This window comes from Mirounga leonina, unplaced genomic scaffold, assembly GCF_011800145.1.
Source record: "Mirounga leonina isolate KUSES-001 unplaced genomic scaffold, KU_Mleo_1.0 Mir_154, whole genome shotgun sequence".
NCBI lineage: Eukaryota > Metazoa > Chordata > Mammalia > Carnivora > Phocidae > Mirounga > Mirounga leonina.
Genome location: NW_023270389.1, coordinates 56,362,293 through 56,381,723, shown reverse-complemented (window position 1 = coordinate 56,381,723; position 19,431 = coordinate 56,362,293). Strand labels below are relative to the sequence as shown.

At 36.7% G+C, this 19,431-nt stretch overlaps 1 protein-coding gene across 9 annotated transcripts in view; it reads right to left on the bottom strand.

The window, feature by feature from the left end:
- The window catches only part of CCDC181 (coiled-coil domain containing 181), a 42,256-nt gene that overhangs the window by 7,457 nt on the left and 15,368 nt on the right, over window positions 1-19,431 (bottom strand). For 8 of the 9 annotated variants that reach the window (XM_035010877.1, XM_035010878.1, XM_035010879.1 and 5 more), the window contains one exon: window positions 14,012-14,158. In XM_035010877.1, coding sequence (XP_034866768.1) covers window positions 14,012-14,158 — 147 coding nt within the window. Of the gene's footprint in view, window positions 1-14,011; window positions 14,159-17,896; window positions 18,595-19,431 lie in introns of those variants that run through there. The other variant, XM_035010881.1, reaches the window with a different exon arrangement.

Sequence of the window (19,431 nt, the reverse complement as noted above, 5' to 3'; positions counted from 1 at the left end):
AAGCAAGCAAGCAAGCAAGCCTGGATACCAGGGGCTGAGGAGTGGGAGAAATAGGGACAGGTTGGTAAAAGGGTACAAACTTGCAGCTGTAAGATGAAAAATGTCTGAGGATCTAGTGATTAACATTGTGACTATAGCTGATTACACTGTATTATATAATTGAAATATGCCAAGAGAGTAGAACTTAATATTTTACCAAAAGAAAAAAGGAGTAAATATGTGAAGTGACAGACATGTTAATCAATTTAATGGGGAGAATCCTTTCACAATGTATATGTGTATCAAATTCTCATGTACACTTTAAATATCTTACAATTTTGTCAATTATACCTCAGGAAAGCTAAAAAAGAAAAAGACTTACATCACAGACACAAGAATGTAAACTTAAACAAAAAACAACCTAAACTCTATGAATGGGCTTAATAGTAAACTAGATGCAGCAGAAAAAAGTGTCAATGCCCAAAGACAGATCAATAGAAATTATGCAAACTGAACAAAGAAAAATATTTTTAACTTTTTAATTTTAATTTTAACAGAACCTTAGTAACATGTGAAATAATAGCAAGTCTTCTAATGTATGTGAAATTGGACTTCCAGAATAAAAAGAGCAAGAAAATGGAGCCCCCCCCCAAAAAAAAATTGTAAAAATAATGGCAGAGAGGGGGAAAAGATGGGGGAGGAGTAGGGGACCCTATTCCAACCGGTCCCCAGAATTGAGCTAGATATCTACCAGACCACTCTGAACACCCACGAAATCAGCCTGAGATGTAAGAAGATAGAGCTGGATCTCTACAAACAGAGTATCGCAGGTGGTTGGTTTCGAGATACGAAGTGGGGAGCCGTGATTCCACGGGCAGATATCAGAGGATAAATGGCAGCAGAAGGAAGCCTGGCCGTGAGGGTCCTACACCACCGGTGAGCTATAGCCTCCCGTGCTGGAGACGGGACACAGACTCACAGACCGGTAGTGGTGGGGAAAGGACTTTAGACAGAAACCAGAGCAGCAGGGCTGCGCATGCAAACTGGGGGCGGCTGGCGGTTTTAGAAGCAACAAAGGGCAGAGATGTGCCCCCACCTAGAGGTGAGGACTGGGAGCACTGCTGAGAGGCGCACAACCCAGGATGCTGCAGTTTATATCAGCATAGACAGAAATGGAGACAGTGTGGCCTGGAGAGCTCACTGAAGAACAGACTGCGATCTCTCTGCTCTGAGGCAGAGGGTTGGAAAAGGTCTCTTCTGCTCTAACTCTCGGAAGAGACGCAGAGAGCCACCAGGGAAAGCCGCCAGAGAACAAAAGCCCCAAAAAACCGGTTTTCACTGAGCCCATCCCCCGCCACAGGGGGCAGGGCAACTCTGCACAAATAGGGTTGTCTGAGTAACAGCGCAGCAGGCCCCTCCCCCAGAAGACAGGATGGGAGAACAAGAGGCCACAACCCTAAGGTCCCTATAAAACAGGTACATCTTGTTTGGGGTGCAGTCAATAATTTGGACTCCATACATTCCCTCAACAGAATGACTAGGAACCCCCAAAATAGGAAAGACTCAGAGACTATGACTTATGCCACAGATTTACAAATGGATTCAGATATAACTAAGATGTTGGAGATGGAATTCAGGCTAGCAATTGTGAAGACAATAGCCAGAATGGAGAAATCAATTAATGGCAACACAGAGTCTCTAAGGACAGAAATGAAAGCTGAATTGGCAGAACTTAAAAATGCTATCAATGAGATCCAATCTAATCTAGATAATTTAACAGCTAGGGTAAGCGAGGCAGAAGAACATATTAGTGACCTAGAAGACCAATTAATAGACAAAAAGGGAAAAGAGGAGGCCAGGGGAAAAAAACTCAGAATCCATGAAAATAGAATCAGAGAAGTAAGTGACACCATGAAACATTGCAATGTCAGAATTATTGGTATCCCTGAAGGTGTGGAGAGAGAGAGAGGACTAGAAGATAAATTTGAGCAAACTGTAGCAGAGAACTTCCCTAATCTGGGGAATGAAACAAACATTCGTGTCCTAGAGGCAGAGAGGACCCCTCCTAAGATCAAGGAAAACAGGCGAACACCCCAGCATGTAATAGTAAAACTCGCAAACCTTAGAACCAAGGAAACCATCTTAAGTGCACTTAAGGAGAAGAGATTCCTTATGTACAGAGGGAGGAACATCAGAATAATGTCAGACCTATCCACAGAAACCTGGCAAGACAGAAAGGCCTGGCAAGATATATTCAGGGTACTAAATGAGAAGAACATGCAGGCAAGAATACTTTATCCGGCAAGGCTGTCATTTAGAATGGATGGAGAGATGCAGAGCTTCCAAGACCGGCAGAAACTGAAAGAATATGTGACCATTAAGCCGGCCCTGCAAGAAATGTTAAGGGGGTTCTATAAAAGGAGAAAGACCCCAAGAGTGATATACAACAGAAATTTACAGGGACAATCTATAAAAACAAGGTCTTCACAGGCAACATAATGACAATAAATTCATCTTTTTTTTTAAATTTTATTATGTTATGTTAGTCACCATACAATACATCATTGGTTTTTGATGTGGTGATCCACGATCCATTGTTTCCATATAACACCCAGTGCTCCATGCAGTACGTGCCCTCCTTAATACCCATCACCGGGTTAACCAATCCCCCCTCCCCCCTCAAAACCCTCTTTGTTTCTCAGAGTCCATAGTCTCTCATAGTTCATCTCTCCAATCCCCCCCCATTTTTCCCTTCCTTCTCCTAATGTCCTCCATGCTGTTCCTTATGTTCCACAAATAAGTGAAACCATATGATAATTGACTTTCTCTGCTTGACTTATTTCACTTAGCATAATCTCCTCCAGTCGCATCCATGTTGATGTAAAAGTTGGATATTCATCCTTTCTGATGGCTGAGTAATATTCCATTGTATATATGGACAACATCTTCTTTATCCATTCATCTGCTGAAGGGCATCTCAGCTCTTTCCACAGTTTGGCTATTGCAGACATTGCTGCTATGAACACTGGGGTGCATATGGTCCTTCTTTTCACTACATCTGTGTCTTTGGGGTAAATACCCAGTAGTGCAATTGCTGGGTCATAGGGTAGCTCTATTTTTAAATTTTTGAGGAACCTCCACACTGTTTTCCAAAGCTTTCAATAATCACTCTTAACGTGAATGGCCTAAATGCTCCCATAAAATGGCACAGGGTTGCAGACTGGATAAAATGACAGGACCCATTCATATGCTGTCTACAAGACACTCCTTTTGAACCTAAAGATACATCCAGGCTGAAAGTGAAGGGATGGAGATCCATCTTCCATGCCAGCAGATCTCAAAAGAAAACTGGGGTAGCAATTCTTATATCAGACAAATTAGATTTTAAGCTAAAGGCTGTAGTTAGAGACACAGAAGGACACTATATCATTCCTAAAGGGTCTATCCAACAAGAAGATCTAACAATTGTAAATATCTACAACCCCAACATGGGAGCAGCCAACTACATAAGCCAACTGTTAACCAAAATAAAGAGTCATATTGATAACAATACATTAACTGTAGAAGACCTCAATACTCGATTCTCAGCAATGGACAGATCATCTAAGCAGAAAATCAACAAAGAAACAAGAGCTTTGAATGACACACTGGACCAGATGGACCTCATAGATATACACAGAACATTCCACCGTAAAACAACAGAATACTCATTCTTCTCGAGCGCACATGGAACTTTCTCCAGAATAGACCACATACTAGGTCACAAATCAGGTCTCAACTGATAGCAAAAGACTGAGATTATTCTCTGCATATTCTCAGACCATAATGCTTTAAAACTGGAACTCAACCACAAGAAAAAAATTGGAAGAAATTCAAACACTTGGAAGCTAAAGACCACTCTGCTCAAGAATGTTTGGGTCAAACAGGAAATCAAAGAACTTAAACAATTCATGGAAACCAATGAGAACAAAAACACATCAGTCCAAAACCTATGGGATACTGCAAAGGCAGTCCTAAGGGCAAAATACATAGCCATCCAAGCCTCACTCAAAAAAATAGAAAAATCCCGAATTCACCAACTAACTCTACACCTTAAAGAACTAAAGAAAAAGCAACAAATGATGCCTGAGCCACACACTAGAAGAGAAATAATTAAGATTAGAGCAGAAATCAATGAATTAGAAACCAGAAACACAGTAGATCAGATCAACAAAACTAGAATCTGATTCTTTGAAAGAATTAGTAAGATCGATAAACCACTGGCCAGACCCATCCAAAAGAAAAGAGAAAGGACCCAAATTAATAAAATTATGAATGAAAGGGGAGAGATCATGACTAACACCAAGGAAATAGAAACCATTATTAGAAATTATTATCAACAACTATATGGCAATAAATTGAACAACCTGGATGAAATGGTTGCCTTCCTGGAAACCTATAAACTCCCAAGACTGAAACAGGAAGAAACTGACAACCTGAATAAACCAATAACCAGTAATGAGATTGAAGCAGTGATCAAAAACCTCCCCAAAAAACAAGAGTCCAGGGCCTGATGGATTCCCTGGGAAATTCTACCAAACATTCAAAGAAGAAATAATACCTATTCTCCAGAAGCTGTTTCAAAAAATAGAAACAGAAGGAAAGCTTCCAGACTCATTCTCTTAGGCCAGCATTACCTTAATCCCCAAAGCAGGCAAAGACCCCATCAAAAAGAAGAATTGCAAATTGATATCCCTGATGAATATGGATTCCAAATCCTCAACAACATGCTAGCTAATAGGATCCAACAACACATTAAAAGGATCATCCACCACGAACAAGTGGGATTTATCCCAGGGATGCAAGGATGGTACAACATTCGCAAATCAATCAGTGTGATAGAACACATTAATAAGAGGAGAAAGAAGAACGATATGGTCCTCTCAATTGATGCAGAAAAAGCATCTGACAAAATGCAGCATCCTCTCCTCATTAAAACTCTTCAGAGTATAGGGATAGAGGGAACATTCCTCAAGTTCATAAAATCCATCTATGAAAAACTCACAGCAAATATCATCCTCAATGGGGAAAAGCTGAGAGCCTTTCCCTTAAGATCAGGAACACGTCATGGATGCCCACTCTCACCACTATTGTTCAACATAGTACTAGAAGTCCTAGCAACAGCAATCAGACAATAAAAAGAAATAAAAGGTATTCAAATTGACAAAGAAGAAGTCAAACTCTCTCTCTTCACAGATGACATGATACTTTATGTGGAAAACTCAAAAGACTCCATCCCCAAATTACTAGAACTCATACAGCAATTCAGTGATGTGGCAGGATACAATGCACAGAAATCAGTTGCTTTCTTATACACTAATGCAACCATAGAAAGAGAAATTAGAGAAACGATTCCATTTACAATAGTACCAAAAGCCGTAAGATACCTCAGAATAAACCTAACCAAAGAGGTAAAGAATCTATACTCTAGGAACTACAGAACACTCATGAAAGAAATTGAAAACACAAAAAGATGGAAAAACATTCCATGCTCGTGGATCGCAAGAATAAACATTGTTAAAATGTTGATGCTGCCCAGAGCAATTTATAAATGCCATCCTGATCAAAATTCCAATGACATTTTTCAAAGTGCTGGAACAAACAATCTTAAAATTTGTATGGAATCAGAAAAGACCCCGAATCACCAAGGAAATGTTGAAAAAGAAAAACAAAGCTGGGGGCATCATATTGCCCAATTTCAAGCTATATTACAAAGCAGTGATCATCAAGACAGCATGGTACTGGCACAAAAACAGACATATAGACCAATGGAACAGAATAGAGAGCCCAGATAGGGACCCTCAACTCTATGGTCAAATAATCTTTGACAAAGCAGGAAAAAATATGCAATGGAAAAAAGACAGTCTCGTCAATAAATGGTGCTGGGAAAATTGGACAGCTATATACAGAAGAATGAAACTCGACCAGCCTCTAACACCATATACAAAGATAAACTCAAACTGGATGAAAGACCTCAGTGTGAGACAGGAATCCATCCAAATCCTAGAGGAGAACATAAACAATAACCTTTTTGACATTGGCCACAGCAATTTCTTTCAAGATACATCTCCAAAGGCTAGTGAAACAAAAGCAAAAATGAACTTTTGGGACTTCATCAAGATAAAAAGCTTCTGCACAGCAAAGGAAACAGTCAACAAAACAAAGAGGCACCCACAGAATGGGAGAAGATATTTGCAAATGACACTACAGATAAAGAGCTGGTATCCAAGATCTATAAAGAAGTTCTCAAACTCAACACCCAAAACACAAATAATCAAGTCAAAATATGGGCAGAAGACATGAACAGACACTTCTCCAAAGAAGACATACAAATGGCTAACAGACACATGAAAAAATGTTCATCATCATTAGCCATCAGGGAAATTCAAATCAAAACCACATTGAGATACCACCTTACACCAGGTAGAATGGCAAAAATTGACAAGGCAAGAAACAACAAATGTTGGAGAGGTTGTGGAGAAAGGGGACCCCTCTTACACTGTTGGTGGGAATGCAAGTTGGTACAGCCACTTTGGAAAACAGTGTGGAGGTTCCTCAAAAAATTAAAAATAGAGCTACCCTATGACCCAGCAATTGCACTCCTGGGTATTTACCCCAAAGACATAGATGTAGTGAAAAGAAGGGCCATATGCACCCCAATGCTCATAGCAACAATGTCCGCAATAGCCAAACTGTGGAAAGAGCCTAGATGTCCTTCAACAGATGTATGGATAAAGAAGATATGGTCCATATATACAGTGGAATATTACTTAGCCATCAGAAAGGATGAATACCCAACTTTTACATCAACATGGATGGGACTGGAGGAGATTATGCTAAGTGAAATAAGTCAAGCAGAGAAAGTCAAATATCATATGGTTTCACTTATATGTGGAACATAAGGAACAGCATGGAGGACATTAGGAGAAGGAAGGGAAAAATGAAGGGGGGGAATCGGAAGGAGAGATGAACCATGAAACTATGGACTCTGAGAAACAAACTGAGGGTTTTAGAGGAGAGATGGGTGGGGGGATGGATTAGCCTGGTGATGGGTATTAAGGAGGGCACGTACTGCATAGAGCACTGGGTGGTGTACGAAAACAGTAAATCGTGGATCACTGCAACAAAAACTGGTGATGTACTGTATGGTGACTAACATAACATAACAAAATAAAATTTAAAAAAATAATGGCAAAAATTTCCCAAATTCTGTACAAATATCAACTTACCAAGAAGCTCAGCAAAGCCCCATTTAGGCAAATTCAAAGAAAAGAATATGATATATTATTCATATAATAAACTGCTGAAATCCAAAGCCAGACAAAGTTTATAGCAGCCACAGAAAAAAAGAACATTATGTACAAGAAAGCAATGATAATTACAGCTGACTTCCTAACCAGAAACAATGCGTGTCAGAAAATCACAGAACACCATCTTTAAACTGCTGAAAAAAAACCTGTCAGCCCCAAATTCCATATCCAATAAAAATAAATCCTTCAAAAAATATATTTCTGATACATTCAGGAGAGAAATATTGTAATCCCTAGAGCAATGATTTTAAAAATAATTCAAAGAGGCATAGCTAAAAGCTTATGGAAAGCTTTTACATAAGAAAATAAAAGGGAATATTTTTTAAATACTTGATAAATCCATAAGAAGACAGAAAAAGTTGACTAATGGAACTAAAAAGAAATGGAACAAATACAAAACAAATATCAAGAAGTAAACTTAAAACCTACCATATATATCAATAATTATAATTAAATACAAATAAACTCCAGTTGAAAGGAATAGATTTCTGGATTGGGAAGATCCAACTATATGCTGTTTGCACAAGTAACTCTTTAAAGACAGATAAATTGAAAGTATAAAATGTGATATAATAATGCAAATGTTAAGTATAAGAAAGCTGGTATGGCTTCAATAACATCAAAGTAGACTTCAAGGTAAGAGGGACATTTCATAATGAGAAAATGTCATTAATCAGTAAGACATAGAATCATAAATGTATATACATAATACTTTAAAATAGATGAAGCAAAACTCAAAAGAACTAAAAAGAAAATAGACCCATACACAGTGATAGTTGGAAGGCTTAACTTCAATTTCTCAGTAATTCACAGAACAAATGGGGAAACAGTAAGGACACAGAAGATTTAAACCACACTATCAAGCAACTTATCACATTGACATTAATAAAGCAAATGCAGAATACAAAATGTATGCAAGTGTCCATGTAGAGTTCACCTACATAAACGGACCATATGCATACATGTGTGCATATGTATGTCTATAGATTTATATATCACCGACCAAGAGAAGCAAAGTTTGTAACAAAGATGGAAAGGCATTTTTAACGGTCTCCTAAAATGGCAGTAAAAATTTAATCACCTAAAAAGTTTTTTTAATCCAATGTAAATTAGGTCATTCCATAATTTATATATTCTGAAGACATTTTCTAGAGACTATAACTCACATGATACAGATACACAATGTCCCACAGAAATAACTAGCAAAATACACTTATTATCACAATGCATTAATAAGCCAAATCAATCGTCAAATCATACTATTGCTCAGCTTCAGCAGTAGACAAAATTCACAAAAGTTCTTCAGAATACTATTTATTTTGGGGGCGCCTGAGTGGCTCAGTCAGTTAAGCGTCTGCCTTCGGCTCAGGTCATGATCCCAGGGTCCTGGGATCGAGCCCCACATCGGGCTCCCTGCTCAGTGGGAAGCCTGCTTCTCCCTCTCCCATTCCCCCTGCTTGTGTTCCTGCTCTGTGTCTCTCTCTGTCAAATAAATAAATAAAATCTTTAAAAAAAAAAAGAATACTATTTATTTTTTATTTAATTTCTCATTAAAGTTAATTTTTGAGACAGACTTCAAATAAAGCAAAAAATAAAAAATAAAAATTTTAAATTTATAACCATGATGCCTTCTAACATGAAAATATTTTGAAATAAATTCTGTTCAGTATGGTTCATGTTTTTAAAGAATACAATTCAAAGTTTTTGTTTATAATCTCCAAATAGAACACAATAGAACACTGAAGTGTACATTTATTTTTACAAAAGCCCGATAAAAATATTACGCTAGGCTGAATGCCATGAGACCTGAGGCCCCACCAGCCCCTGGGAAACTATTAGCAGTGCACTCACAGCTGTGTTTTTCTTGGTCACTGACACATAAGCTCCTCTCGTCTCCAGTACTTTTCAACATTGCAGCAATGTGCTGTGCTCTACCCTCCCAAGCCCGAAATCCCCGCCTCCCTCAAAAACCTTTCTGATTTATTCCTTGTAATTCCCATTCAATGATACAAAAACTCCCAAACATCCCCATTCTCCCAAGCTACCTGGCCTTAAGCCTCCTCTTTTACCCCAATCCTGATTCTTCCCCAAGACACGGTTTTCCTTTCCCCAAATAGACTGCATTGTCTGCTATACTTCAGATAGCTCACAGGTCGGGTGAAGAAGTTAGTATAGTCTTCACTCCTTCATACTCTTCAGAATTGTATTCCTCTAGCCACACTCAATTGATATTTACTCGATTTGGCTCCATTAATTTAACAATCTCTGGTATCAGTGGCTCAGTGTTCCTCTCCATCCTCATCCCAAGCATTAGAACTATATGAATAAGTTCACAGATTTTTTATTTTCTCATCTTCTAGGACTTCCTCCACTGCACTTGCCACCCAGTCCTTAGAGTCACATCCACATCCCACAAACTACTTTGTCTTTGAAGTCACTAATCTCATTCTCAACATTAACCATCAAACACATTTCTCCAGTCAATTTTCAACATCTTCACCTGGATGTTTCCTAGGTACCTCAAACTCTACAAGTGAAAAACTGAAATAATAGTTTCCCCCACACAGTGTATTATCCTCTACTGCTCCAGTGAGTGGCACCAGCATCCAGCAAGTTGCTCCGAAGAGAAACCTGGTATATTCTCTTTACATCTCATTCTCACTCACACACATATCTAATTAATTACAAAACTCCTTCAGTCGACATTTCAAAACATGTCTTAAATTACTCACATCTCCCTCCCTCCCTGCTTCCCTCTCCCTCTCCTGTTACAATTCTAGCCCAAGTCACTATCATTTCTCACTTCATATACAACTATATCTGCTTTCTAATTGCTCTCCCCGCTTCCACTCTTGCCCCCTTCAATCCATTCAGTCATAGTAAGGTGTATCTAATGTATCACTCCTCTGTTTAGACAATTTCAGTGGCTTTCCATAACAGGACTGAAGACAAAATCATTATAGACTTTATCTAACATGCCACATGATGGGAGTTCTGCTCCCTCTCCAGATCTTCTCACACTTACCAAGTTATTTCCTGTCTCAGGGCATTCATGCATGTTCTCTTGACCTGAAACAAATTCCTCTCAGTCTTGGTCTAATTTTTACTCCTACTTTCACCAACCGAGAAAAATCTTTCCTGAACTACCCATACACATTTATTTCCTTCATTATGATATCTCATAGCTCCTTTCATTTTCATTGCACCCATCACTATTTATAATTACAAATTTATTTTATATATATATAGTTTTTCAAACCCTACTAGCTGAGCTCTATAAAACAGAGACTAAACCTAGTTTGATCAAGAGTACATTTTCATGCATGGAACAGCATCTGTCACATAGGAAGCAGTTAAAAATATTTATTTAATAGACACAATTTTTTAATTGGCATTTCTTTAATTCTAGCAGATTTGTATTTTTTTTCATCTACTATATGAAAATATATATATTTTTTTCACTGGCCATCTGTATGTATTCCTATGTGAACTTTCTATTCATATCCTTTGCCCAACTTTCTCAATCAGAAAATTCAAAAGTTTTGCTTTAATAATATAAATATAAATATTAATAGTAACAACAATTACGACACCTACTTAAAAAATCCTCAACAGCTTTTTTTTTTTTTTTTTAAGGTTTTATTTATTTGACAGAGAGAAAGACAGCCAGAGAGGGAACACAAGCAGGGGGAGTGGGAGAGGGAGAAGCAGGGAGCCTGATGTGGGGCTCGATCCCAGGACTCTGGGATCATGACCTGAGCCGAAGGCAGACGCTTAACGACTGAGCCACCAGGCGCCCCTCCTCACCAGCTTTTAATGGAAATTACATTAAATATAAACTTGGAGGAACTCAAACCTTTATAGTATTTAGTCAATCCATGCAGGAATATCATAGGTTGTTTCCATTTGCCAAAGAACTCTTATATTTATAATATTTATCCCACCAATCCAGAAATATTATATTTGTTTTCATTTACCAAAGTCATCTTTTTTTGTCCTTTGCAAAGCTGTATTGTATTCTCCATAGAGATCAGACACATTCCTGTTTAGTTCAAAGTATTTTATATATTCCTATATTCTTCTCCTTTTATATTTTTCTATGAGGTATTTGCTATAGGAAAACTATAAATTTTTTATGTTTATAATGTAAATATCCATTCTGTTAATACTTATACCTTGTTTCCTTTTCACCTTAATAAATTGGTTAGAACTCTCAGAATGAAGTTATTTAATATAGAGGGGAGACTTACTTGTTTCTAACTTTAATGGGTATACCTACAGTATTTCCTTAGTATTATACTGTTTTTTATATTTTATTAGGAATTAAAAAAATAAATTATAGTAAAAATAAAATACCTATTCTCTATCTTTCAAGATAACCATATATTCTCTTTTTATCTACCTATTGATGTGATGGATTATATTAATGGGTTTTTTTATTTATTCATAATTTCCTTCCTAAAATATGCCCTACTTGGTTATAGTATACTGTTATTTGACTACACAGATGCACTCAAATTTCTCAACATTTTCTCTTTTAGTTTATGGCTTTTGTGTCTTACCTCAAAAGGTACTGCCTGTCCCAAGATTTTAAAACCTAAAAACTTCTACAAATGGCATAGTAAACAACGTAAAAAAATATATCATATTGTCAGTCTAGGAAAATGTATTTATGACAGATATAATAACAGGATTATAATCTCTAATACACAATGCAAGAAGAAAAATAAAACTGAGAAAAAAGAAGACTACAAACAGGAAATTCACAGAATATACACATGTTCATACTCATGTATATTATTAATCTGAAGAAAAATTAAGAAGATAAATCACATACAGTGTTAGTCGGCATGTGGTAAATATTCACTCTTACATACTGTTGAAGGGACTGTAAATAGACACAACTTTTGGGAGGTTAATTTTTGCACATTTAACCAAAAATTTCACCCTGGACATCCAATAAGTCATAAATTCCACTCTTAAGAAACTCTCCTACAGAATGAATATGTTCACTACAGCACTGTTAATGAATAGAACAATATTGGAACCAATCTAAATATCCACAATTGAGGATTTAATAAATTAAGGTATCTCTGAACAGAATATTATACAGTTATTTGGGGTTTTTGAAAGATTTTATTTGTTTATTTATCTATTTACTGAGAGAGAAAGAGAGAAAGAGCATGATAGTGGGGTGGGGGGAGCAGACGGAGAGGGAGAGAGAGAATCTCCCACTGAGTGAGGAGCCTGATGTGAGGCTCAGTCTCACAACCCTGAGATCATGACCCTGAGACCATGTCCAAAATCAAGAGTCAGACACTTAACCAACTGAACCACACAGGCACCTCATACTATGCAGCTATTTGAAAAGAAATATCTAAATGTAATGATGTAGAAATATATCCATGATGAATTAAGTGGGAAAAAAAAGCAAAGTGCATAATAGATTTTTTACATGTAAAATTGTAAATATAAATAAGACTTGGAAGACTTGCAACACACTGCAAAAAGTGGTTATCACTGGAAGATGAGCCTGGATAGGGCATAGAATTAAATTTTCAATTTTTTCTTTATATGCTTTTTAGAAAAGATAGTAGGGATATGGATTACTTTTTTGCTTTCTCCTTGGTTTTCTGTTTCACATTTTTAAAAATTAAATAATTGATATCTTTAATTTGTTAGCTTTCATGTAAGATTTATATATATCTATTCCTTTTTTTAAAAAAATTTTTTGAGTATAGTTGACTTACAATAATGTTACATTAGCTTCAGGTGTATAACAGTGATTCATCATCTCTAAGCTCACCACAAGTGTAGCTACCATCTATCACCATACAACGCTATTGTAATACCACTGAATATATTCCCTATGCTATGCCTTTTATTCCCATGATTTATTCATTCCATAACAGGAACCATGTACCTCCCACTTCCTTTCACCCATTTTGCCCATCCCCCTACTCCCCTGCCCTTCTGGTGACCATCACTTTGTTCTCTGTATTTATAGGTCTGATTTTCCTTTTTGTTTATTCATTTATTTTGTTTTTTTCAGATTCTACATATGAGTGAGACCATATGGTATTTATCTTTTCTCCATCTGTCTATATGTCTGTTCTTAAGTAAGACCATTCTGTAGGGTTTGTGCATGTAGGGTGTGTGTGCATGTGTGTGTGTTATCTTTGTCCTATTTTGAGTATCAAAGTTATACTATCCTAAAAAAACATATTGATAGTTTTCCATTTTCTGTGCTACAGAAGTTTGAATACAATAGTAATCATTTGATTTTCATGAGGCTTCTTAGAATTTAAATGCAAAGTCATCTCTATGGTGCATCTTTTTTTTTTTTTAAAGATTTTATTTATTTATTTGACAGAGAGAGACACAGCGAGAGAGGGAACACAAGCAGGGGGAGTGGGAGAGGGAGAAGCAGGCTTCCTGCAGAGCAGGAGCCCGATGCGGGGCTTGATCCCAGGACCCTGGGATCACGACCTGAGCCGAAGGCAGACGTTTAACGACTGAGCCACCCAGGCACCCCTCTATGGTGCATCTTTTGCAAGGGTCATTCTTGGACCACTTTTTCTACTTTTTCTATAGGTTCTTATTCTGATATTCACATTCACTTCTGTAAATAAATTCAGCTTTCATATCTGTATACTTATTTTTCATAGAGAAGTTTCACTTACTCTACTATTCATGTCTTCGATTTGCTTTGCTCGCTGAATTCTCCTCATTTCTAGGACCTGCTCTCTTTTCTTTTGCAACCATGCTTTAAATACCATGTCATTCTCTTTTTTCTTTTCTTTCTCTTCTTCTATTTTTTGTTGTTCTTCCTAGTGGAAAGAATATCAAAAGACATTCATGAAAGGTGAAAAAGATTGTATATGAGTTATCAGAATAAAGAGATATATTCTGAGATCTGAAATCAGCATTCTCTGCTTCTAAAACTTTCCACCTAAAACTTGGGCTTCTCTTAAAAAATAGAGACTCTAATTTGCTTAGGAATAAAATGAAGATGTATCAGATAAACTGTAGGGATAAATTCTACAACTACATAGGTGTACAATACATGCATGCTGTTCAGGAATTCCTTGAATCTCTCCTTCACTTCCTAATTTACTTTTGGAATTAAACCCCTTAAGTTGCAGCTATGCAAGAGTGAAAAAAAAAAAGCCACCACGCTCTAGGAGCACCATTTGCTTCCATAAATGTTTGAAACATTTTTATGTTATTGTTAAATTTGTTAATTGTGATAAATGGCATTGTGGTTATGAAAGAAAATGCTATAATCATTTAGAAATATATATTAAACTGTACAAGTGAGCAATGATGTGCTGCCTAGGACTCACTTTAAAAATACATCAGTCAAGAACCAGAGGAGATGAAGCATATATGCCAAAATCTCAATGACTTTCAAATCTGGATCATGGGGACATAGGGATTAACTGAACCTTTATATGTGTTTGATTTTTTTATTATAATGTTTAAAAATATTTTTCAACTAGTGTATATTCACAAAATAACATTTTTTGCTATCAGAAAAATATTTATACAGCTAACTATAGAACAAAATGAATTTTTATATGAATTATTCAACTAATGTTATAAAAGGGAGTTTCTTGAAGAGAGGTACTTAAATCAGTTGTATAGAGCTATAAAATAGTTACTAGGAGCAAAGCAGCATGTCATAGTGGAAATCGTACTAAGTTAAAAGTGAGGAGATCTGAGTGACAATCATATTGCCATCATACTATGTCAATTTGGGCAAACCACCTAACTCAGTATTCTCATCTACAAAATGGAGTGATATTAATGAGCTCTTAAGTCTCGTCCAATACCAAAATTTTATCACTTAAATGAACGGAATTATATAATCCAACTTTCGTCAAATGATGGAATTCAGAGTTCTTTCCTTACATTTTTGACAACATATCAAGTCTTTCTAATTCCTTCTAATTGAACAAAATGTAAGAAGGAATGGAAAAATTCTGTCCAATTAACAGCACAGGATGTCTTTTAAAATACCTATATACTGTAAAACTATATATAATTTTGTGACAGAATCCTGGTGATAATCTCCTTTTAAAAATTTATACACATATGTGAATAAAAAATGAGGATTTCTATAAAAATACCAATATACTATTTTCTAAGCCCTAAAAAAGCTTATATAAAATGTGAATTTGTCAAAGGTTAAATTTTACATTTATTTGTAAGTTTATTTTTATAAAAAGGAACTTGGACACTGTGAAAAGTGAAATAAAATCGATTCACTATTTTAAAATGGAGCCAGTGGCCGTTAGGATGTGGGCCTTATTGCAAGTCCTCACTGGTTGTAATCACGAAATTTTGAACTGAGCCAAACTACCAATATAACAAGGATTCTACTAGTACCTGCAACCTGCTACAGTAACGGACTGTTTCTTAGTGATAGCCTTAGCAACCAATTATGTGTAGCCAAGATTAGTTTTCTGCTGTCAACACCAAACAGAATTCTTTGTAAATAAAGCATACAAGCATCCCTTTTTGCTTTTAAAAACTCTTGACTTTTTGTCCCCTAGTGGACACAATTTGAGTTACTGTGTGCCCCAAAATGCACCAAATCTCCCCAAATGGCATTTCTGAGAACTCAAATAAATGCTCTTGTTTTATTTCAGTTCTGCCTCTTTTCTCAGTTGACAATACCTTGTATAAATATAGACAGCATGGTATGATGATTATCTTTCTGAGGAACATTAAACATATTACACAGAAGGTATCAGCCAAAGTACAGATAATGCAAAGAACAATGAAATGATGCCTTAGAATAGATAGAGTATAGCAGCCCAACCCAGCAAATATTTGGTTGGGCATAAACAAGGAAAGCCTTCCCCTGAAACCAACTAAAAAATATTTAAAAGCCTTAGCATTTACACACAGTCTTGAGCAAGTATATAAATAAAAACCATGCCTTGAACAAGTACACAAGCAAAGGCAAATTTATTTCTGAGGATCCTGATATGAGAAAAGTGTATCCCAGCACCAAAAGTAAGGAACACCCAGAAAAGAGGATCAAAATAAAAACAAAACTATTTATGAGTCACAGCAGTTAAAGATTACTTAGTTCATTAGTGAAAAGACAATGAAATTATATAAAGCCTCTTATTTAACATTTATAGAAATACACAAATACACTTATACATGTATATGGGTTTATAGCAACATTATATAGTTCAGTCATTCTCAAATATTATTTTGAATTGTCACAAAGTTCTGCATTAGCAGATCCCTTTAAGTATTGTTATATACCTAAACCAAGTAACCTGAATCTGCCTGTTACAGTTCAGATAGTAGTGATCAAGTAAGCTAAACTTTCAGCGTGCATTTTCTCAGATTCCTGAGTGTTCTATAGATTACACACTCCTACTAACTTTTTCACCTTTTTCTGGTAATATGGATTCCTTATTTAAATGCCAAAAATTTCCCTGATAATCCCTACAGATTCCTATACCATTTCTCAATAGATGCCAAGAACACAGATTTTGACTCCAACTTTGCTATAAACAGGTTGAGTGATTTTGGTAAAATTAATTAAACTTGTAAACTATAGTTGCCTTATCTGTAAAAGGTTCTTTAAGGATTCTTCTAATTGTAAAATTCTATTTACCTGTGATTCTACTAAGGTTTGGCATTTACAGTCATTTTGTGGTCCAACTTAATACCATTTGGGTATCCAGTAAAAAAAAGAGAATTGGGGCACTGATTTAAGTAATTTAGAGAAAATTCACCAGCATATTTAGTACCTGGAATTTTCATTAATAAAATAGAATTTTATTTAAGGGCTATGAAAAAAGATTCAAAATGAAGTAAGATTGCGAAGAAAATCACTCAGAGTTGAAAGCACACTGAGGAAGTAGGACCAATGCAGGTCTCTTCCTGTTCAATTCTCAGAACAAAAGGAACTTTTGACTCTTGTCAATTACATCCCAAACTCCCTCCTTCTACTTTGGACTGAAATAGAGATAATATAACTATCTATTAGCTAAATAGCCAATTGTGTATTAGATAGTCAATGTAAACTATCTTTCAGAACAGGTTTTTGTGGTTTTTGTCTTTATAAGCCTGCACTCCCTGCTGACAAGTCAAAACACTTTTCATTTTGGTTGACTCTGTTTCCCGGGTTGCAATCCCTAAGACTCCAAATAAATGCTCTGTTTGTTTCACAGCCTCTTCTTGATCAACATTACTTGGCATAGTTGGTAGGATCCAAAGTGCCTAAACTCTGTCTCTAGTGCTACCACAGATTTGAGTAAGGTACCAAAAGTCCATTGCAGTCTGACATAGCCTTGGTAGCTTCAAGTCACAATCATAAATCCTCTTGGTCCTGAACCTCCACCTTGGTCAAGGTTCAGGCCTTTATTTGGGTATCCTCTGTTGCTGGCTTCTGTCCTCACGCATTTTTTTTTTTTAAGATTTTATTTATCTATTTGACATAGAGATAGAGAGAGAGTACAAGTAGGCAGAGAGGCAGGCAGAGCTTGGAGAGGAAGAAGCAGGCTCTCCACCGAGCAGGGAGCCCTATGTGGGGCTCGATCCCAGGACTCTGGGATCATGACCTGAGCTGAAGACAGCCGCTTAACCAACTAAGCCACCCAGGCGCCCTGTCCTCACGCATTTTTGAGGGGAGGATTCTATCTTCACTCATTTTGAATGGAATATTTGGGTTTCAGGTTCTTGGTAAGTACTCAATTCTGGGAAATAATTCTGCTAAGGAGCTTCTAATAACCAGTCCCCTACTGTAACTCCCGCAGTATTTATGTTAAGGAATATAGCCCTTCTTGCTGTGAATTTTTGCCCCATTGGATCAAATTACCCAAGATGATTTAAAGCTTCTTTGGCCAAAATGCGCACTTTGGATATCCTAAAATTAGTTTACTTGCATGCACTGGAAAGGGGTTATAAAGACAATCAAATGCGATGTCTATTTCAGTTGGTACCTGGGAGCTTTTGAACATATTCAGGATTCTAAAAATCTCCTCTTTACAAAATACCATTTCTAAATTAACTGAAGCAAACAAACAATTTTCAAAAGACCCATCCTCTTTGCCTCATCTGTTCCCTTCCTCTTCCTTCTTTGTCTCTGGGCATGCAACAGCCGTCCTGCACCAAGGTCCTGCCTTTGGAGACATCTTCCTCTTTCCCTCTGCACCATCTTCACTTCCTCTGTACCCTCCTCCATTTCCTCATTCCAATCTTCTTGCCAGAATTCTGGGGAGAGCTCTAAAAGGATCTTCACAGCACACAAATAAAAATCCTTAGTAAAAGACTCTGGTCATCTTAGCAGTTAACCTTAACTTAGTCCATCTGCCGGAACACAATTTGGATCCAGCTATTCTTTTGAGTTTTGTACCTGAATCATGGCATGAATTTTAAAATGACACTATAAGTTTTCTGTCTATATCTAGCTATATGTTACAGTGATATGATATTTTCTCTCTGATGTCATTCTCTCTGATGGCAAAGTTAATTTATAAAAGAGCTCTATTTAATTGGCTTAAAGACAATGAAGTGCTTACAAATATTAAGTATTCCAAAAATTCCCAGAAATACAAAAACACTAACCCAAGTGTTTTTCAAGTTCACATGATCTGAGATAGCCTTTGATAAATAAATGCTAGTTTAATAGAGAACAAACTGATGGTTACCAGAGAGGAGGTGGATGGGGGGATGGGTTAAATAGGTGATAGGGATTAAGGAATGAACTTGTGATGAGCACTGGATATTGTATGAAAGTGTTAAATCAATATATTGTACACCTGAAACTAATATTATACTATAGGTTAACTAACTGGAATTTGAATAAAAACCTTAGTAAGGGTGCCTGGGTGGTACAGTCAGTTAAGCATTGGGCTCTTGGTTTCGGCTCAGGTCGTGATCTCGGGGTCTGGGATGGAGCCCCAGAGTGGGCTCTGTGCTCAGTGTAGGGTCTGCTTGAGGATTCTCTCTCTACCTCTCCCTCTGCCCCTCCCCCTATTCTCTCTCTCTCTAATAAATAAATCTTAAAAAAAAAAAAAAAAAAACTTTAGTAAAAAGGGGAACCTGGGTGGCTCAGTCGGTTGAGTGTCCA